This window comes from Garra rufa, chromosome 16, assembly GCF_049309525.1.
Source record: "Garra rufa chromosome 16, GarRuf1.0, whole genome shotgun sequence".
Classification (NCBI taxonomy): Eukaryota; Metazoa; Chordata; class Actinopteri; order Cypriniformes; family Cyprinidae; genus Garra; species Garra rufa.
The window spans coordinates 5,623,929-5,646,771 of NC_133376.1; the positions used below are offsets into that span (position 1 = coordinate 5,623,929).

The window sequence follows — 22,843 nt, forward strand, 5'->3', positions numbered from 1 at the left end:
TTAAGACTAATAGATGATTAGTTAATTGCATTTGATAAATTAAACTTTCAATAAAACATTTGCAATAAGTTTGTAAAAGCAGAAATTTTATACATGTTTGGTCTCCGTTTTTGCTGCATTTTCACCATTCTGACCATGTTTGAAATTGCACTTTGAAATAATTTTGAATGAATCAATTTACAAAGCTTTCAAAAGGACACAAAGCTTGAAAAGGGTTCATTTCTTCTATTATTAACATGAACTAAACTTGACAAAACAATATCATTGACCAATGACCAGCAAGCAAACATATTTACCCAACCAAGTAACAAGGCAAACAAGAGGGCTTAAATACAAGACTAGAGTAATGACATGGCAAAACAACCAATGACAAAATAAAAGTACTTAACAAGATAAGACAATGAACCAAAGAAATTAAAAAAATCAAAGGAACCACAAGATCACATGAGGGGAACTTCAAAATAAAAGACCTGAACAAACCCTAAAACAAATGTAACGGTTTTGTTATGGTAATAACAACAACAACAACAAAAAATGGGTAGGGTTTTTGTAACAATACAAGAAATGTTGCATATCTTGACAATAATCTTAATCTATTGTGTTTAATCTTTCTACAAATTGTAATTTTATATATTATATATTCATTTCACATAAAATTTGTTTCATTTTTGCAACAGGAGCTGATGGCATGCATCCCATTGCAAGATATCATTCTATCCCAAACAAAGAGCTTTTATGCTTTTATTCATGTGACATTTTGTTTATAGTGCAAATAGTCTCCGCCTCAAACATTCTTCCTGTGTTAACCACAGTTCTTGCCGCCTTTCCTTCTAGAACCATGACAAACATTTGAGAAGAATTTCATTGTGCATTGGCCCGGCCTTAGTTTACATGTGTACTGTGCATAACAAGAGGGTCACCATTTCAGTCTGGTACAGAGGAATAAATTGATTTTTAAATATATTAAACTGCACATCAATGTACATCAAAATCTGCTGCAGTTACATTACAACATAATTAAATACAACAAAATAATTTTAAAATATGTTGCAAGATTGCTTTATTATCTGGGTAATATCTACAACCATGATTTTTCTTGGAAATAGCAGCCATTTTATGCAATAATAATCCCACTGATGTTCTTTGACATTCGCAATTGCACTTTTTGTCCTAATTGTAGGTAAAACTTTTAAAGGTATTTTAAAATTATTTCATATGTATCAATATGGAATGACCATTGGCCTTGTTACTGTCTGAATGGTCATACTAGGTGACATGCAGTGTATAATATGAACATAACCTCTCTTGAGAAGATCTGGGGCAGATTTAATAGCCGTTGGCCTGCGGCCGGCAATCATGGGCTAGGTCTGTTTGGACAAGGCTCCTCAGAGACAGCTCCAGCTCACAAGACAGGAAGCAGCTTGCATGGATCCCAGCGGTCAAGGTTGCGAGGAGATAGGATGGGGGTTGGGGTAGAGAGGGGATTTCCTCGTAAGGGGTTTGTGTCATTTTCAAAAATACCCACAATTATTCTGTAGTCATGAAACATTTAGGTACCAATCTGTTTTTCACCCTTTAAGTGCTTTGATATCTGCCGGCCTGTTTGCTAGTGTATGTTGAAAAATGCAAAGTTTGCTTTACATTTAAATTTCTGGAGAAAAGGGGAATGATTAAAAAAAAAATTCTAAGAGCCAGGTGAGTTACGTAAAATAAGCTGTATTTCGTAAATAACTGTTATCTAATATTTCATTTTTAACCTTCTTCTGCTTTTTTATATAGCATGTGTTTATTTGAAATGAACTTGACCCACAAATACATATATTTATTTAGTTCAAACTAGTTGAGTTATGTACACCACACTTCATCATGACAGTCCCATGATTGTTGGACATTTACAGTGGTAGTACCATGTTTTTTGCTAACATTCCTTGGAGTAGACTGTAAATTTCATTAAATATTGTAAAGATATCACTACCAAGATATGAAGTTATATTTTTTCCTTCCATTCCTTTTAATATATAGACTAGACCCCAAGTCTAGTCCATTTAAAAGGAATGTCTTGTGTCCTTGTGTCCATGTCTCGCGCTATGAGCGTTGCGTTTTAAGACGGCGTATCAAGTTAAAAATGATTTCATTTGACAAAGACCCACATGACCAGCTGTTCTAGGACACAAAAACGCGTCATGTCTGAATGTTCTCTTCAAGCTGGAAGAATCGACGTCGCGTTTGTGATGTGCACATGCGCCGTTGTGTTGCGTCTCGCTGTTTTTATCAGGGATTTGCGCCACCAGCGTTGCGTTTTAAGACGCGTGTCAAGTTAAAAATAGTTTAGCTTTTAAAACATGTCTCGAGTTCCCCGCGTTGACGGTTACATTTTGTTGTGAGCTTTATTTAAACGCAAGGCTTAACCAATAGGTTACAGCGCGTTTACAGTGCAGCAAGTTTTGTTTATTATAACGATAGCGTTGTAGTTGGTCGCGTCGCGTCCGGTGTAGATGGGTTGTAGGATGATCGGGCGTGGGGAGGGTTTGGCTGGCCAATGCGCCAGCAGACGCCAATGGCTTGAAAAGCCGCTTCTGTGTGCATGATAGTATGGAGACGCTGCGACTCTCAGACGCGTAGAGATTTCACGCAGCTGCGATTACGAAAATAGTCCGTGTATCTGATAATAAATGGACAGACTAGGATTAGAAGCATTCGCGATCCACTTGTCACCAAGGGAGAGCAATTATTGGAAATAATGGGGAATACAACACCTAAACCACTAATAGGTAGGTAGGAGATGGCTTGGTTGACCATTGGTCTTGTGACAGAAATCAGAAACATTTTTGTGTGCTTTAATGTCTTGATTTCTTGTGCAAATGTAACGCATGTATACCTGCTTCTGTACTATATTGGGATGACAGTGCGCGCTGCGTAGGAGTGAGAAGATGACGGGTGATGTTCAAGTTATTCAAAAACCCTGCAAATGTGTCATTGCTTAAAGCTGTCTAATTCATTTAGCATAACGTCACCCTTTGTGTTTTAATATTCTTTTATTATGGATGTTGCGTGGCGTTTCATCCAAAATTTTTAATATTTAGAAAGGCAGACTGTTTCTCCATGTACATGGTCATAAATCTTGTTCACCTTCTTCTTGTTTAGATATTACTTATTTTCTGTATTTAAGCGTTCAACAACGATAGTCATAATAGTCTCTAATAAAAGATGGGTGACTTATTTATTCCTAATTAAAAAGCCTTAGTAAAGAGACCACAAGAGTTTATGCTGATGATAAACTGTGCAGTTGTGCGGAAGATGGGAATTCCATGTCATCTCATCCGTGAGAAAAGCTCTGTTTCTCTTTGCTCAATCTTAATTTGTTCTACATACTTTTCCATCTCCCCTAGATTTATTTATATCTTTTATAATTATTTATGAAGTGAACTTTATCCGTCTGTGGTTAAAGTATATGCTATATGGTTTCGAAAGAGCACAATGGCATTTTTGAAGATATTTTTATCTTCAAAATAAGTTTTAGAGTTTTTACCATTTTAAAATAAAGGTAAAATAAATATTTTAGACTATAGCTCAGTAATCAAATGAAAAAAATAAGTAACATTGATCATAAAGTGCTGTAAGATGTTAAGATGATCTTCCTCGAGTAAAGCACAAGATGGTCATCATCAGACCAAATATTAAGAAATTCCAACATTTGTGTTAATTTTTCACTCATCTTAATTAATATGTTCTGTCAGAAAAAGTATAAAAAAGGATTTTCACAAGTGGTCTCAGAATTTGGAGCCTGCTGTAGAAAACTGACACTGAACATAAATAGATTTAATGAGATATGTAATTGGTCGATTCTACATTATCAGTAAAGTTAATCACACGGTACATGGACATGTAAGCTTGTATGTGTGCATGTATATCAAGGTTAGGAAGGAATGAGTCACAAAGTGTTTCAGTGGCACTGCTGGAGTTCTGCTACTCATTGACCCCAAAAGAATATTCTTTGTTTTCATATTCACAAATAAAGCTCTATCTGGTATCCATTATTTCTCACTGTGTGCTCAGTCCCCACCCTCTAGTAACTAGTTCTGCCTAGAGCAGCTGCTTTCTGATACTGGAATGCTGAGGAACATTTGTGCCCCCACACCACAATGATGTATGATGTACATGACTAAAATGGGTACATCTATTGATTAATGATGTACTTCTAGTCAAATGTGAACTTGTGTCTTAAATATGGTGAAATATAATTGAATGTATGGCTTGGTATGCCGTACAAAGCTGATTTCCAGGATAACTCAGAAACGCAACATGTTTGGGTGTGTGGAACACAATGTTGGATCAGGTCACAGTACATTTTTAGAACAGTCTGGAAACACACGAATGCATTCATCTTGGGTGTTTTCATCACATTTCTCATTTGTTCATTAGATGCCGTTGTCCGACTGGCTGAATTATATGGGTACATATAACATATCTTAGACAATGAATGACAAAAAAAAATCAAGATTTAACCTACAGACATTTAACCCAGAATGGATCCCTCATCTGAGGCCTGATTTGACTATGCTAGAGTTAGCACATATAATATTTAAAACTTAAAGGCAGAGTGACTTTTTGGCTTTTCAGTCCATTAAATGTTTGTATATTCATCTCACATAAGATTTATGGCTTTGGTGCAATTGTAATCGACTTAATGCAAAGTTGTGGATTTTGGCTTGAAAAATAAAACAAATTTGTAGAAAGACATCGCTAATATAGACATTTTAAAGTTTTTACATTTTTAAAATCTATTTATCTAAACAATTTGACAATTGAACACTAGCCATTAGGTAGTAATGACTTTGTGCCAAAAAATGTAAGATGTTGTCAGTGGACTTTCCAAATTTGCTTTGCTTGGGAAAGCATGAAAATACACAGTTACAGCTTTTTCAATTGATTTAGTCAAATTCGATTCCCATCAAATACAATTTGATTTTCAGTAATCAAGATTTGGCGGCAACAGCAAACTTTTCCGCTTGGGCAAGTAGTTCTCGGACAGTTTTTCTTTGCGCATTAAATCACACGTAAACAAACCAATGAGAACACAGAACAATAATAACGATTCATAGCAAATAGAGTGTACAGTAGGTGCTAAAACTGCTGTAGATCTACTCACATAAATACATAACTGGCACTGGATTGCACGCCCCTATGTACTAATTAGTGCTGTTAAAATATTAAACATTTAAATATGATTTTAATTATTTGATGTTAATTAATTAAATTAATTGCAAACTAATCACACATCAATTTGGACTGCAATTACTCCCTAAAAGATCATTTTAAATCATAATTGTGTTAAATGAGAAAAGAATCGATGTTACAAAAAGTAGCTTTAAAATGTATTTTGATTCAACATAGAACTTATTACACACAAACTTTTAAGGCTACAGTGTGGCCATGACTGGATCGGAAGTGGCATTTAGGTAGGGGTAGAATGGAGGAAGATGCGAGACAGGGCAGGTGAATAGGGTAAAAAATTATCTAATAGTTATCACCTTACTTACTCAGTTGATTGATTACATTGATAATTGCAAATATTTTTCGTATTGCAAGTTTATTAAAATTTTATTGTGCAAATTAGGCATTATTTAATGAATTTCTAGTACAAAAATCTAAAACTCTAAACTGAAATCAGTTTCAAAATTCTTGTTTAATTTTTTTTGACATATTAGAGTCAAATGTTTTTACAGAGGGAATTTTGGATATCTCATTTTGTCACTCCATAATTCAGAAAATACTTAGAACAGGCAGATAACAGTTTTGGGGAATAAAATGTTGTATAAAATCAAGCAAATTATATATGAACAAATCCCTCTGTAAAAACCTTCAGGATATAGACAAGAATAAAAATGTAAGGTTTGGTGTGTGTAAGTGCTACTGAAGTGGAGATTTATGGCTCAGTGTAGGAGAAAAAACTCATTTTGAGAAATCGGCCTTTAAAAATATGTACAGTATGGCAAAATTATTCATATTACAGTATGTTTTTTTTCTAAATCATTGGCTCATTTGATTTGTTCAGATGGATTAAGTCAGTAACAAAACACCGCTGTGTGTTTCTTGGAAAGCCACAACAGCTCTGCTGTGGTTTTGTTTAGAAGAATTTTCTTTGGTGAAATTGATCAAAAACAGACAATACTTGGCAATATTGTGTTTAGTATTAACTAATTAATTGAACTATTGCAGAAAATTAGTTTCACATTTGCAATCGTGCATATATTTGGGAAAAAAAACAGCACTCCAGCTTGTGTGATATTGTTCAAATTTATCGTGATATAAATGTAAGACGACAACTAAGGGGCTTTGCATTAAATGTGTTAATCATTTTAACAGATTGTTTTTACAGAATTAATCGCACCAAATTAACATGTTAAATTAACAGCCCTAGTACTAATATATGTATCACATAACCAGCTCTATATATGTAGGGCTTTTCTGATGTAGTAAACTTGCTCTGTAGCTCACCTGATACAGTGATGCAGAGCTTGAAACACTAGTAACAATCAAAAAGCACAAAAACTCATAGAAGCCACTCACTGACATTTCACTTTGAAAGTGTCATGAAATGTGCAAGATGGAAAATAATATCATTTTGAGGAAATGTAAATAGGGGCATGCTTTTCCACTGAATGAGTATTGGCAATATGCAATTTTTGTTTCTTTCATTTAAAAATAATCTCGGTCTTCAAATCTTTTGTCACTTTCCAGTACAACTGTATGGCAGAAGGCCTGCATATACTGTTTGTATCTGAACACTTATGGCATAGACAGAGCTATAGACTCTTGTGTGCTAGGAGATAGGAGTCAAAGGACTGGACAGTGGCATTGTCATTAGCCACAGCTCTGACTGGACAGTGTAGGCCTATATTTGGAAGCCACGTAAACGCACGCTCTTCTTCACAAGTGGCATTTATGGCTCTCATCTCTCCTAAGCCTATACACAAATTAGTGGAGAGCTCTTTTAATCACAGCTTGTGAGGAGGTGACTGTTGTATTTTATGACTTCTGCCTTAGATCTGTTGATGAAAAACACTTGAAACCTGCCATTCCAGCTCATCCACAGACTGCGGTTTAATACAATGTAAAGCGGAAAGCATGACTGAATGGAAAGTAGTTATATATTGTATTTTTATGTGTATTTTATGTCTCTGTCACACCCACGAAGTTGTCGTTTTTGTCGAGAAGCATTTTTGCGACATCGTTTTTAAATACAGTGCTTATATTTTACTGAAAGACAATGAAAACCGTAATCATAATTATGGTATGCTGCGTACATTCTCAATAATTCCCATGAAGAAGTCCAATAACTGTGACACACCCTGACAGAATGCAACAACAAATGCTACAAATGTTTATTCCATGGCAGCAGATGTGTCAAAAGTACACACATTCTTTACTTAAGTAAAAGTATAGATACTTGTGTTTAAAAAGACTCTAGTAAAAGTTGAAGTATTGACTCAAATTTTTACTCAAGTTAAAGTAAAAAGTACAAAGTACAGGCTCTAAAACAGAGGTTCTCAACTCTGGCCCTCGAGGTCCACTTTCCTGCAGAGTTTACCTCCAACCTTGATCAAACTCACCTGCCTGTAACTTTCTAGTAATGATGAAGAGCTTGATTAGCTTGTTCAGGTGTGTTTGATTAGGGTTGGAGCTAAACTCTGCAGGAAAATGGACCTCGAGGGCCAGAGTTGAGAACTCCTGCTCTAAAACGTACTTAAAGTATGAAAGTATAAAGTAACCTTGCGAAGGACAAAACCACCATTTTAGGGAAAAGTTTATTGGACTCCATGTTCAAGTGCAAGCAGAACAAAATTAAATGACATGAATACAAAAAGCTCTGTTGGGCAATCTTTTACACATACAAAAAAAAAATGTGCATGGTGTTCAAAAACTTGTTTTGTTGAAAAAAAACTTGTTATGCCAATAGATATTAATAAACAGATATTATTCTCCAATATCACCCTCACCAGTTTTATCAGTCATTTCGCCAGTTTTATCAGTGCGTTATGCTTCTTGGTGCTGTGATTCAACTTCTTGTGCATGTCAGAGCGTATAAAAACAAATGCACCAATAGGATTGTCTTTTCTGTGTGTTTACATACATTTCTAAGCGTGAACCAATCAGTCTGTTGTATGCATGGCGCATATTATGGACATGGATGGGTCAAATGCGTTGCGAAATGGCATAATATTTAAACGCAAAAACAACGACACTGATTTGAAAATGTAGGGAGTAGAAAGTACTCATGCTAAAATGTACGAAGTAAAAGTAGAAAGTTGGCACAAAAATAAGTAGTGAAGTAAAGTATAGATACCCGAAAAATCTACTTAAAGTCCCCCTGAAATCAAAATCAAAGTTTTTTGGCTTTTAGTATGAATATATTAGCCTTAAGGTGATCTATAAGCTAGTGTGCTGCAAAACAAAGACAAAATTCGCGTTTACAAGATATGGGCATTCAAAACTTACAGTCTCGTCACATCCGCCAATATGAATCAAGGATTTGGATGATATCACCGTGCACTTCAGTTTCTCATCAAACGTTCTGTCCAATCAAATGCTCTCTAGAGTCCGTAGTGTCCCGCCCCCTACACAGAGACGCGGAGCTGATCATTAGCGCTCATATGTGCGGTCGGCATGTATTAAACAAACTACACAGCCTCAGCATGATAATGATCACTATTTCGTTTTAGCAAGTTTCATATTGAATTTGTGGGGTAATTTATTAGTCTGTGGCTGTCATAAGCTTACAAATGCGGCTTTACCGAGCTCAACGGCTCTGGCCCGAGCAGATATAAATGGAACGCTATTGGCTATTCAAAATTAGTGGGCGGGGCTGGGCGATATGTTTTTGTTTCAGTTAAAAGTACGTCACCACATAGAATAACGCTGCGTGTTTCAAGGCACTTCAGTGGACCTTTAAGTACAGTAACAAAGTATTTGTACTTCATCACTTCCCTTCTCTGCATGGCAGTATTATGCCTTAAATGCATTTAGATGTAATGCTTAACTTGGTAATGTGGCATGGTACATGGTGCACTGTTTGTACATACACTCTGAAAAATAAAGGTGCTTCAAAAGGTTCTTCAAGTGATGCTATAGAAGAACCATTTTTGGTTCCACAAAGAACCATTCAGGCTACGTTTACATTAATCCGGATACATTTGAAAACGGAGTTTTCATTTTAAAACGCTCTCCGTCCACACTAGCGTTTCCAAGCGTTTTCCAAAAGTTTCTCATCCACACTGAAACGTAGGAAAACAGCAAATTCGCCTTACTGCGCATGCGTAAAGCCTCCAAAATTATACAGACGTAATAAGTTCTCTTACGAGAGGTCTCTCGTACTGCGTAAGCTAAGCTTACGCTTGGGGAAAATCCTTTCCGCGAGAGATATTGAAGCCAAAAAATTATCCTTAATTTTGTATTAATGTAAAACGCGTTGCCGCAGTGAGCAGACATAGGCGAGGCGTATTGCTTGCCTATTGGCTGCTCTGCAGCAACTGCAGCACCTATCGAGCGAGGCTTGGCGCGAAACCAGCTCCAATGAGAGCCTTTCGCGCCTAATACGTCATCTCCCGCCGAAAGTGGCGTGATCCAAGCCTATAAATATCGCTCGAAGGTAGCTACACTCTGATTTTTTCATCCTTCAAGCGAAGCTCACGCATCGCTGGAGCCGGAGAAGAAGCCGCCGTCGACTGCAAGCATCTCAGCGGGACGAGCCATTGGAACTGCTGGCCACGCCGCCTTCCGTGTCTTCCTGCTGCGCTTTCCGGCGCCTATATCCTTTATAATCATTTATAATCTACAGGGTGTGTCGCCGCTGCGATACACACTGTTTCTCTAAGAGAGCAAAGTGTCTTTTTAAAGATGCTTTCATACGGCTCGTGCAGATGCCAATGGCGACTCTGAGGACTTGCCTTGCCTTCTTCACTGAGACTGCTCCCCCGCCCGCGCGGTGTCGCGCCGTAAAAAGCGCTGTGCCCAGCGGGCCCCGGACCCTTCCTCCAGCCGACAAAGCTCGCCGGTTCGCCCGCCTGCTTCATCGACCTCGTCAGCCTCTGTTCCGGACGTAAAGCGGCCGCTGTATGCCACCGCTTCCATCGACGCCGCTGACGAGGGGGGCCATGAAGGAGGAAGAGGATTTCCGTTTCCCGCCAAAGCGGGAACGCGCATGCTGCTCAGAAGAGGCGATAGCAGCCCACTTATGTCTGCCCTCCGCTGGACGGCGTGCTAAGTCGGCCCTCCCCTCTAAAGCTTGCCGTCAGACGTCAAACCTGCTTCGCCGCGCTCTCGCCGCCGCCTAGCCGCGTCAGCGCTGCGTAACATGGTCTCTCACCGTTGCTGAGAGGCACCCGTGGTTAACGCTTTCTGACGTTTTTTTCTCGTCTGGCCGCCGCCCCGCCAGACGCGGCCCGCGGCCCAGGATTGAGTTGAAACCTGAGCCTCCGAAATCGTCCTGGCACATCTGGGAAAACGACAGTGTACGAGTCCCGCGGTTGCCGGACCCCCACCAAAGTTATTCGCTCGTCCAGTTCCAGGAAATGTGACTGTTCCAGTGTTTTCTGCAGCCAACAAACCGGCTCCGTCGCCCGTTTGCCTGCACACAAAAGTCGTTCCCACGGCTACACAGATATACCCCCAATAAAGTGTACTATCTGGTGTCCCGGCCACGGCCGATGGTGTTTCATGTGTCGTATGAATATGCCCACTAACCAGTGCTCATCTCTACACACAAACACAGCGCACATAAAATCGACTCAGATCGATTGCGCGTCACACGTGGTAAAGTGCCCACAGACACCACATTATGCACTGTTGGTTTCTGTAAAAACGAAACCAACAGTGCATTAACTCTATGCTTTGGGATGTTAAATGTGCCCGCTTCACAGTGCTCACAGACACCTCATTATGCACGTCAACCGGTTTCTGTAAAAACGAAACCAGGAGTGCGTTCGCTCTATGCAGGCGAACGCTGTTTGGAGTGTTGAACGCCGGGGCGCGAGTCCCGCGGCTGCCAGACTCCCACCGAAAGTATTCGCTCGCTCAGCTCCAAGAAATGTGGCTGTTCCAGCATTATCCGCAGTCATCAAGCCGGCGCTGCAGCCTGCTTGTCTGCACTCAAGAGCCGTTCTCACGGCTACCCAATTAAATCCTCAAAGGAGTGTATTTTCGGGTGTTCCGGCCATAGCCGAAGGTGTTTTGTGTGTAACTCGCATGCACATACACATGAGCACATCCTGTCATACAAAACCCGCGCACATAAAGTCGACCCGAATCGGCTGCGCTTCACATGTGATAATGTGCCCACCCTAGAGTGCCCACACATATCACATCAGGCAGGTCTTACGGTTTCTGTAAAAACGAACCGGACGACGCCCCGTCTACACGGCTAAAGGCTGCGCTGAGTGTGTTGAATGTGCCCGTTACTACGCAACCACATATACACACAAAGATAGCAGTCCCCGCGGTCAGTGTACCCCGAGCCTCGAATGTCACAGTCACTCGTGCGTCACAACGCACCGAAGCGACTCCGTTATTGACAGATCGGAGCGCGCTTCGCACCTACCCCCTTGCGTTACAGGTAAATGCATGGGAAAAGCTCCCAGGGGTTTCACAATGGGTGCTGGACATTATTAAAGGAGGCTATTCGCTACAGTTTCACCGACTTCGCAGGTGTTATATGTGCCCACCTCAGAGTGCCCACACATATTACATCAGGCAGGTCTTACGGTTTCTGTAAACCGGACGACGCCCAGTCTACGCGGCTTAAAGCTGCATCGAGTGTGTTAAATGTGCCGTTACCACGCAACCACACATACACACAGAGAAAGCAGTCCCCGCGGTCAGCGTACCCCGAGCCTTGCATGTCACAGACACCGAAGCGGCTCCGTTAGTAACAGATCGGAGCGCGCTTCGCACCCACCCCCTCGCATTACATGATAGATGCATGGGAAAAACTCCCAGGGGTCTCAAAATGGGTGCTGGACATTATAAAGAGAGGCTATTCGCTCCAGTTTCGACGACGCCCTCGCCGTTACACGGCGCGCGTCGAGACCACGATAAAGGCAGATGCAGCACACCTGCTACGAGCCGAAGTGACCACTAGATCTAAGGCAACTGAACAAAGCGCTAGTGAAGCGAAAGTTCAGAATGCTCACAACCAAGAAAATCCTCGCACAAGTGTGCCGAGGAGACTGGTTTGTGTCAGTGGATCTGAAAGACGCGTATTTTCAAATACAGATAGCGTCGCGTCACAGGCGATTTTTGAGATTCGCCTTCGAGGGCCAAGCTTATCAGTACACAGTCCTGCCATTCGGTTTGTCCCTAGCACCCCGTACATTTACAAAGTGCATGGACGCAGCGCTCGCCCCGCTCAGACAGAAAGGCGTGCGAATACTGAATTATTGGGACGATTGGCTGATTTTAGCGCAATCTCACTCAATGCTCAGGGAACACACGACCATGTTACTCGATCACCTCGAGAACTTGGGTTTGAAAGTCAATTGGGAGAAAAGCTCGCTGAACCCCAGCCAGAATATCTCCTTCCTGGGCATAGAAGTGGACTCGCTGGCAATGACAGCGAAGCTTTCGTCAGTGCGCGCGCTGAACGTTCAGAGCGCAGTGAGCGCGCTCTGCCGCAGCAAGTCTGCCCCGCTCAAGACCTTTCAAAGAGTGTTAGGTCTTATGGCCTCAGCATCATCAGTTCTACAGTTAGGGATGCTCTGCATGCGCCCACTGCAGTTCTGGCTGAGAGCGCGAGTGCCGCGCCGAGCGTGGGCGTCCGGTCGACTCCGTCTCACGATCAATCAGAGATGCGTTACAGCCCTGATGCCGTGGAGAACAGCCGGCTGGTACCAAACAGGTGTCACTCTAGAGAGACCCTCGAAGGTGAAAGTAGTGTCCACGGACGCGTCCACCTCGGGATGGGGAGCGCTGCTAGACGGCAGACCGTCGTTCGGCCAGTGGTCAGAACGCGAGAAATCGCTGCATATCAACTGCCTCGAAATGATGGCAGGGGAGAATGCGCTGACATATTTTCTTCCCTTATTGAAGGGAAGTCATGTATTAGTCCGCTCTGACAACATATCGGTAGTGGCTTACATAAATCGCCAGGGCGGTCTCAGGTCCAGAAAACTACATGCACTTGTAGAACGCCTTCTGGTATGGGCTCATCGCAACCTGCGCTCGCTGAGGGCAGCGCACGTGCGGGGGACCCTAAATATAGGACCAGACAGACTGTCCAGGAACAATGTTCCGGCGGGCGAATGGTCGCTGCACCCTCAGACGGTGCAACTATTATGGAAAACATTCGGCAGAGCGGAGATAGATCTATTTGCATCTCAGGACAACGCTCATTGTCTAGAATTCTTTTCCAAAGCCAAGGACGCGCTAGCCCATGCGCGGCCCCACCGTCCTCTTTATGCTTTTCCCCCAGTCTCTCTCCTACCTCAGGTGATAGAGAGGGTGAAGGAGGAAGGGTGTGCAATACTGCTAATAGCGACGTTTTGGGGGAACCAGCCACAGCGCTGATGCAGATGACGAGCATCTCACCGTGGCCAATACCTGTGAGGAGAGACCTCCTCTCGCAGGCGGGCGGCGCGATTTGGCACCCTCACCCCGAGCTGTGGTCCCTTCATGTATGGGTCACCAGGGAATATATGATGAACTCCCCACAGGAGTGATATCAACGATCACACAGGCTAGGGCGCCATCTACTAGACGGCTCTATGCCTCGAAGTGGTCGATATTTGCGGACTGGTGCACAGCCCGCGGATCCTCACCCACAGACTGTGGAGTGACAGATGTACTTTCCTTCCTACAAGAGCTGCTGGACAAGGGCAGGTCCCCGTCCACGCTCAAAGTTTATGTGGCGGCCATAGCAGCGTTCTCGATGACAACGCTAGGTCAGTCAATAGGGAGGAATGATTTAATCATACGCTTCCTTAGGGGAGCTAAGAGATTAAATCCACCCAGACCGCCTTCAGTCCCAACTTGGGACCTTTCTGTGGTGCTGGACGCTATGAAGGGCGGACCATTCGAACCACTACAGGCGGCTGAATTAAAATATCTGTCTCTTAAGGCTATATTCCTCCTAGCGCTCGCTTCAGTGAAGCGCGTAGGAGATTTGCATGCGCTCTCCGTGGGCGCGACATGCATGGAGTTTGGACCTAACGACTCTAAAGTTATACTCAAACCCAAGCATGGATATGTGCCAAAGTCTATTAACACACCGTTTAGAGCACAGGTCATCGCACTGTCTGCTCTGCCGGTTGGGGATGATGAGGCTGACGCGAGACTCTTATGTCCAGTTAGAGCGCTAAGAGTCTATGTGTCTCGCACGTCTGCTTTTAGACAGACAGAACAGCTGTTCGTCTCGTTTTACGGGCATTCTAAAGGAATGGCTGCGTCAAAACAGACTTTATCCAGATGGATAGTGGATGCTATTGCACTGGCGTACGAGTCCAAGGGCATGCGATGCCCGCTGGGTGTCAGAGCACATTCCACGAGGGGCGTGGCCTCGTCGTGGGCTTGGTCGAGTGGAATTAACTTGCAAGACATTTGTACGGCGGCAGGCTGGGCCTCTCCGTCTACATTCATAAGATTCTACAACTTGGAGGTTCCCGCCCTACAGGCCAAGTTGCTATCGGTCTAGATATTAACAGATATCTAGACCCATGTTCCAAGTTTATCCAGGTCGTTTACCTGCCCGGATATACCAGGAGCCAGTGTTTATAGGGTCCTAATCCCCTTATATGTTCAAGCACGTTCAAACACTATATGAACCCCGGGCTATTCGCCCTCGGGTCTATGGTATCAGATCTTGGCATGCACGGCGTTTTACATGGGGTCCCCAAGCGTAAGCTTAGCTTACGCAGTACGAGAGACCTCTCGTAAGAGAACGTACTCGGTTACTAACGTAACCTCGGTTCTCTCAGAGAGGGAACGAGTACTGCGTACCTTGCCGTGCAAGCGCGTGCTCTGGGCGCTTTTATGATGAAAAAACCAGAGTGTAGCTACCTTCGAGCGATATTTATAGGCTTGGATCACGCCACTTTCGGCGGGAGATGACGTATTAGGCGCGAAAGGCTCTCATTGGAGCTGGTTTCGCGCCAAGCCTCGCTCGATAGGTGCTGCAGTTGCTGCAGAGCAGCCAATAGGCAAGCAATACGCCTCGCCTATGTCTGCTCACTGCGGCAACGCGTTTTACATTAATACAAAATTAAGGATAATTTTTTGGCTTCAATATCTCTCGCGGAAAGGATTTTCCCCAAGCGTAAGCTTAGCTTACGCAGTACTCGTTCCCTCTCTGAGAGAACCGAGGTTACGTTAGTAACCGAGTACGTTTTCACGCAATTCTTCTGGCGGGATAATTTACGGAAATATCTCATTATCCACTGACGCGTCTATATCGCGCTCATTCATATTTTATCTGAAAAGCAGTTGTCGTCATGTTTTGCAGGACAGCAACTGTGAGTAAATTTTCCGTCATCATTTTAGGACTGTAATTTGAAGAGTGTACAAGGTAAATCTCTTTAGCAGCAGTGTGTGAATAGCACAGGCACAATTACTGGTGTAAACATAGATATCTATTGGTACAATATGCGTCACATGACTATAAATATGCGTCATCGTTTTCAAAAGCCTCCGTTTTCACAGTCCACACTACAATGTGAAAACGGCGTTTTCTAATTTATCCACTTTGGCCGGAGTTTTTAGAAATAATCGTTTTCTGTGATAAAAACGGGGTTTTCGTGTAAATGAGAGGCCAAACCGCAGGGAAATATCTGCGTTTTCCCTTCGTGTAAACGGGGCCTCAGTCAAAGGTTCTTTAAAGAACCATTTCCTGCTTACCTTTTTATAATCTGAAGAACCTTATTTGCCACAAAGAACCTTTTGTGAAACAGGAAGGTTCTTCAGATGTTAAAGGTTCTTTATGGAACCATTTAAACAAAAATGTTCTTCTATGGCATTGTGAAGCACCTTTATTTTTAAGAGTGTATATTAGAGCTAATCGGTGCGTAAACAGTAGTTTAGGCAGAGTTAAAAGCAAAGTATATATATATATATATATATATATATATATATATATATATATATATGTGTGTGTGTGTATATATAATATATATTGTATATATATTTATATACATATATACATATTCACCAAATCATTATTAGGCGCAGATTTAACTGAAGTATTTCAGTTTGCACTTGTAAAGTGCCATTTAAAACACATCCAGTTTTTGTTCTACTTTGAATTAGCAGTATGTGCAGTGAATTATGGGAGTACTGTCAACACTGTCATCATCACACTATTTAGTGCTGCTGTTTATATGCCATTGTTTCCTGGAATAGTGCCTTTGAAAGATGCCTATAGTGAAAACCAGTGCGCGTATGCAGTTTACATAGACTAAACAACTATAGAATAAAGTCTGTTCACTGGGATCTGAAAGTTTTATACCACTACTAATAATTTTCTTATTTATTACTGCATATTTTATTCTTTTTAAAGTTATTATTTCGGGATTTTGAGTGTAAAGTTTAATTTATTTTTAAATTAAGCATTTTTAAAAGTTTTTTATTTTTAAAAACTGCATATTGCCAATGCCCAGATAGAAACAGTATATGCAGGCCTTCTGCCATACAGTTGTACAGGGAAGTGACAAAGGATTTGAAGACCAATATTATTTTTAAATAAAAAAAGTAGGGAAAAAAAAAAAAAAAGCGAAACAAAAACTGCATATTGCCAATGCTCATTTAGTGGAAAAGCATGTCTCTATTTACATTTCCTCAAAATTATATTATTTTGCATCTTGCACATTTCATGACATTTTCAAAGTAAAATGTCAGTGAGTGGCGTTTCAAAGTGAACTTTTAGAATCCTACAACTGTTTATTCCCAGGTTTCAAAAAACAAAAAATCTCACATTTTCAATACAATCCCACTGTATTTATTTAAAAGGAATGTATGCATTCGGTAGATGTATAAAATGTCAATATTTATTTTTAAATGATAAAATAGTTTTTAAATGTCATTGTAGGCCTTTAATAAGAAATAACTTTATACATAAAATACATTTGCCATTTGTCTGTATTATATTACATGTATCCTGTGGCTGTTTACATGTTTTCTAATGTGCTCTAATGCTTTCATTCCAACAGACGCCAGCCTACAGCATCGCCCAGTGGGCAGTCGGCAGTACTGCACTGTTTCCAACAGTGGAGTGGAGCGCCGCACCTCTGCCCCTCCAATCAGCATCGAGTCTCCCCGTTTTCACCCCCACGCCAAGGGCAAAAATATTCGACTGGACACACAACTGCGCCGGGCCACCCGGAAGAACAGTTTCTGCAATGGCATCACCTTCAGCCAGCGTCCTGTGCGTTTGTATGAGAAGATTAGGTTGCGCCTCTCAGGTGTCCACACAGGCTGGAGTGGAGCTCTTCGTTTTGGCTTCACCAGCTTAGACCCTAGCGACCTTGCCTTAGTTGACATCCCCAAATATGCTTGCCCCGATCTAGTGACGCGGCCAGGATACTGGGCCAAGGCCCTGCCTGAGAGGCTGGCCATGCGGGACCATGTTTTGGCCTTCTGGGCTGACCGACATGGCAGGGTCTTCTACAGCATCAATGATGGCGAGCCCATCCTCTTCCACTGCGGTCTAAGCGTTGGATGTCCACTCTGGGCCATCATAGACATCTACGGAATCACACAAGAGGTTACATTGCTGGGTGGGTACTCTGATAATCTAACTTAAATCTGAATATTCAGTTATTCTTTAATAATGTTGCAAAAACATCAGCTGGTGTGGTAGAATTATAGCTTTCTGTGGGTTTGTTAACATACCAGTGGTTCTCAACTGTAGCTAGTACCAAAAAGTACTGAAAAATGTCTAAAAACTACATAGACCCAACAATCTACAAAATTATTATACTGTAAATAAATTATTAAAGAGATAATAAGGGATAAAGTTCAAAATAACACTGCATCCATCTGCGCTACTATTCTACAAACTTCTGTGCATGAAATTACTGCTGCTAACTTTTGCAGCTTTAAATAGGTCAGAGAAGGATCATCTGGGAGACACTTCAAGCTTTACTTCAAATGAAGCTCAATGTACATTACTTTCCTGATACGTGATGGCCATGTCTAATAATATACACTGCCGTTCAAAAGTTTGGGATCGGTAAGACTTGTAATGTTTTTTAAAGTCTCTTGTGCTCATCTTTGTGAAGGATGCATTTATTTGATCATAAATACAGTACATAAAAACAGTAATTCTGCAAAATGTCATTACAATATAAAATAATGGTTTCTAATTGAATATACCTTAAAATGTAATTTATTCCTGTGATGCAAAGCTGAATTTTCATTAGTCATTACTCCAGTATTAAGTGTCCTGTGTTAAGTGATTCTTCAGAAATCATTCTAATATGCTGATTTATTATTAGAGTGATCAATGTTTTTCAGGATTCTTTGATGATTAAGGGTTAAAAAGAGTTATATTTACATTTATATAAAATATAAATCCTTTCTAACAATATAAGTCTTTGCTATCACTTTTTATCAATTAAACACATCCTTTCTGAATAAGAGTATTCATTTATTTAAAAAATTAAGAATAGAAATGTACTGACCACAAACTTTTGAACGGTAGTGTATATTGTTAGTAAAGATCTCTATTTTAAATAAATTCTGTTCTTTTAAACTTTATTCATCAAAGAATCCTGAAAAAATATCACGTTCCAAAAAATTTTTAAGAAGCACAACTGTTTCCAACATTGATAATAAATCAGTTTATTAGAATGATTTCTGAAGGAACATGTGACACTGAAGACTGGAATAATGATGCTTAAAATTCAGCTTTGCAGAACAGGAACAAATTATTTTTTAAAGTATATTAATATAGAAAACCACTATTTTAAATTTCAATAGTATTTCACAGTATTACTGTTTTTTTCTGAATTTTTAAAAATGCAGCATTGATGAACAGAAAAGACGGCTTTAAAAAACATTAAAAATCATACTGATCCAAAACTTTGGAACGGCAGTTATACTACATACTGCTTAAGTAAATATGTGGGAAAAAAGCATTATGATTTATGTCATTGTGTTTAGCAAAATTGTTTTGGGAAAGGTATTAAGGCACAGTGTGTGAATGTCATTTATCTCTTCTCATGTTTGGCCTCTTCTTATGTTGCATATCTTTATAGAAAGTAAAAGTCATCAGGTTAGATAATGATTTTTCAATCATTCAATCAATCAAAATCAATCAAACCTTTACCTTTCGAGACCATCAGTCTTGTACATCTGCTAGGTTTGTAGTTTTTTGACATTTCCACTTTTTATTCATGTTTGTAGTTTTGAACCGAATCCCCCTTCAAAGCACAATGGGTGGCAATGAATCTCACACTTTTTACACAAAACAATAGTTATAGTACAGTCTAGACACAACTATTACAAGTACATCTGTGGAGTCAACCCTTTAAAACTAGCATCACATTTAGAATAATAGAGCGCTTTTTGCACGATTAGATTGCATCCCTGTAGTTTTTTTGGAACTACTTCTAGGAGTCCGCACAGACAGAAGGGCTGAATATCAGAGGAATATCTCAGCTGAGGTGCTGTGATTCACTTTCTCAGCCAGACTGACAGCTCTGAAATGTGCCAGTCAAATGAGCCTCGGCAGCCTCAGAATTAGAGGACTAAATACAAAACAGTACACTCAACATCAGTGTCTGTCCATGGTAACAAAAAAGTGTGTGCTGGGAGTACACTTTATGCATAAATAATAATGAGATCACAGATTTAGCATTAACATTGTTTGTTTATAAAGTTTCCCATTTGAAGACACTTAACATTCTAAATCTGAGAATGGGAGTCAGTAAACTCAACCTGCTTCTTGTTCTACCTTTCTTTCTTTCGTGCCATTTCTCTAGTGCTGAAGGACTTTGTTTACTTTCTGTCTGGCAAGATCATTGACCAAGTTTGGTCAAGGCTGCTGTGTGTTCCTGGAGAAAGGGTCCCTGCCTACCTGAAAAGCTTACCGAACCCAGACCTATAGAGATGTTTTGCCTGTGTTGTCAGTTTTGTTGGCTTACAAAGAGAGATTTTAGGCAGAAAGATTTATTGATCTCTGACGGGAAATCATTTATTTAATTAAACATTAACACATTTGTCTGTAAACCATATTAAACAATCTTAAACTGTGGTTCTCAGTCTTTTTCAAGTGACGGACCACCTTAAAGGATTAGTTCACTTTCAGAACAAAAATTTACAGATAAATTTGTCATGTCATCCAATTTGTCTTGTCATCCAAGATGTTCATGTCTTTCTTTCTTCAGTCGTGAAGAAATAATGTTTTTTGAGGAAAACATTTCAATGGATATGTATGGTGCCTGTGAGTTTGAACTTCCAAAATGCAGTTTAAATGCAGCTTCAAAGGACTCTAAACGATCCCACCCGAGGAAGAAGGGTCTTATCTAGCGAAATGATCGGTTATTTTCGAAACAAATTGACAATTTATATACTTTTTAACCTCAAATGCTCATCTTGCCTCGTCTCCGCGAGGCGCACGCGTAGTCTGTGTGATCCGGGTCAATACAGATGATATGTCTAAAAACTCCCATCTCGTTTTCTTCCCCAAATTCAAAATCATCCTCTTCGCTGCAGAAGTACCGACCAAGTGTTTACAAAGTGAAAATACAAAGTAGACCAAACGGCCTTTCCAAAAAAAGGTAAAATAGCGTTGTAGGACGATTTTGAAGTTGAGGACGAAAACGAGAGTTTTTCGGCATACCCTAACTGTCTTGACCCAGATTACACAGACTGTGCATCGCAGAGACAAGACAAGATGAGCATTTGAGGTTAAAAAGTATATAAATCGTTTCGCTAGATAAGACCCTTCTTCCTCGGCTGGGATCGTTTAGAGCCCTTTGAAGCTCTTTGAAATCCTGAAATGTTTTCCTTAAACAACATAATTTCTTTACGACTGAAGAAAGAAAGACATGAACATCTTGGATGACAAGGGGGTGATTATCTGTAAATTTTTGTTCTGGAAGTGAACTAATCCTTTAACATTAGAATAAAAATAATGGCCCACCATATACCTCAAATCTGGGGGGAAATGCATGCTATCTAAAAAAAATGACCTATAAAGTTTTAAAAAGTCTTAACATTATCTGTAGTTTATGACCTGTATCTTAAAACATCCAGTCTGTAATTTTGATTGTTTCATTGTAAAAACATTTAGCTAATGAACCATAATGACTTTTCACTGGCTATAAAGTTAGAACAAACACTTAATGTTAACACACTCAGAAAATTCATTGTTATAGATTATTCAGTCAATTTATTTAATATTTGGTGTTTTGTCTATAATGATTTTATTTAATGAAATCTGTTTGTTTTTTCAATCAACCTGCAAACAACCTGAAATCCTTCACAGACACTACAGTTTGAGAACTGTTGAACCAATGATCAGTTTTTGGCTCTCCATGTGAACATAGCCTAATTTCGCAATTACTTCAATGTTCAATTCAGTTTTGCAGTTATTGTTCACAAACGTTAAAAAACCAAAAGAAGTGCGTACTACAAATAAAAATCTCAAATAATTTTGTTTAAACTTTGAATTTTAATGTTTATGCTGATAATATTCTCTCTCTCCTTCAGCTGCTCATGTTAGGTGTCACCGTAGCAGAATTATCCACACAGCCATTTGCAACAGGTTTTTATTTATGATGTTTATGCTGATTATAGGTGAAAGATACATCATGCAAATGCGCTGGGACACATAATCATTAATGCATCCTGGAGTCATTGGGTGTTTTGGGTCCTTCAACATCAGACACCTTTGCCCAGGTGACCAAGCCAGGGTTGATCAGACCGTAAATGCTTTGCAGGCCACCTCCAGAAGCTCATAATGAGCCTCATTGGCCATGTCTATGCACTCTTCCCAAGGCACAGTGAGCTCCAGCATGATGCTTGGTGGAATCTGAGATGATCATGTCTGGACGAAGCTGTGTGGATGTTTTTCTGGTTGGGATTATCAGCCGTTTGTCAAGATCCACCTCCAGTTGCCAGTCAGTAGCAGTAGTAAGGAGAACAGACTTTGCTCTCAGTTGAGGGTAGGCCTTCTCTCTGGCTCTGAGAAACTTGGTGGTCTTTGGCTTGTGTTGGCCCTTGATGGTCTTGATGGCTGTGTTTATGCTCCCAGCAACTGCCTTGAGCACCTGGTCATGGCGCCAGTAATAGCGCACATCTCCAAGGACTTTTGGGCTGCTGCTAAGGAGGCGTTCTATATAATTTATCATAAAATAAGCTATTTGATTAGTGATCAGACTTTTGAATCTTACTATAAATCAACAAATATATTTCAATATACAATTTTTTCTGTGTAACACTGTAATACATGAATTCATACAAATCGCATGAATTCATGTTTACACTGAAATCTGGTCTCACATTTATTTATTACATGAAAGTGGGCCAGATGAGATTGCACTGCTTATGACAAACAACAGACTATAGACCAGAAATTGTTCATTTTCACAAGTCACAAGGGAGGCTATGTTGAGTTCGGAATCTCTGCGAATGCAGTATTGTCTGATCAGAGCTTTATATACGTTGATTCATTTCAACTGGTGTTAATCAGTATGCAACCATCTGTCTAAATGTGATGTATTCAAATCAAAAGAAATATCTTTTTTTTAATTCTAAACATCTGCTACTTCTGTAGAACAAGTATGTAGTATATGTAGTCAGAAGGCAGAAATAATCATTTATGTCGGCTGCATTTGAGAGTTGAAAAATGCTTATT

General features: G+C 40.4%; 1 protein-coding gene across 2 annotated transcripts in view; it reads left to right on the plus strand.

Annotated features, from left to right (window-relative positions):
* Positions 1-22,843, plus strand: part of neurl1b (neuralized E3 ubiquitin protein ligase 1B) — a 70,933-nt gene that overhangs the window by 40,943 nt on the left and 7,147 nt on the right. Inside the window, exons 1-2 of one of the 2 annotated variants that reach the window (XM_073820664.1) lie at positions 2,203-2,771; positions 17,190-17,756. In XM_073820664.1, coding sequence (XP_073676765.1) covers positions 2,741-2,771; positions 17,190-17,756 — 598 coding nt within the window. In that variant the 5' untranslated portion in view covers positions 2,203-2,740. Of the gene's footprint in view, positions 1-2,202; positions 2,772-17,189; positions 17,757-22,843 lie in introns of those variants that run through there. The other variant, XM_073820663.1, reaches the window with a different exon arrangement.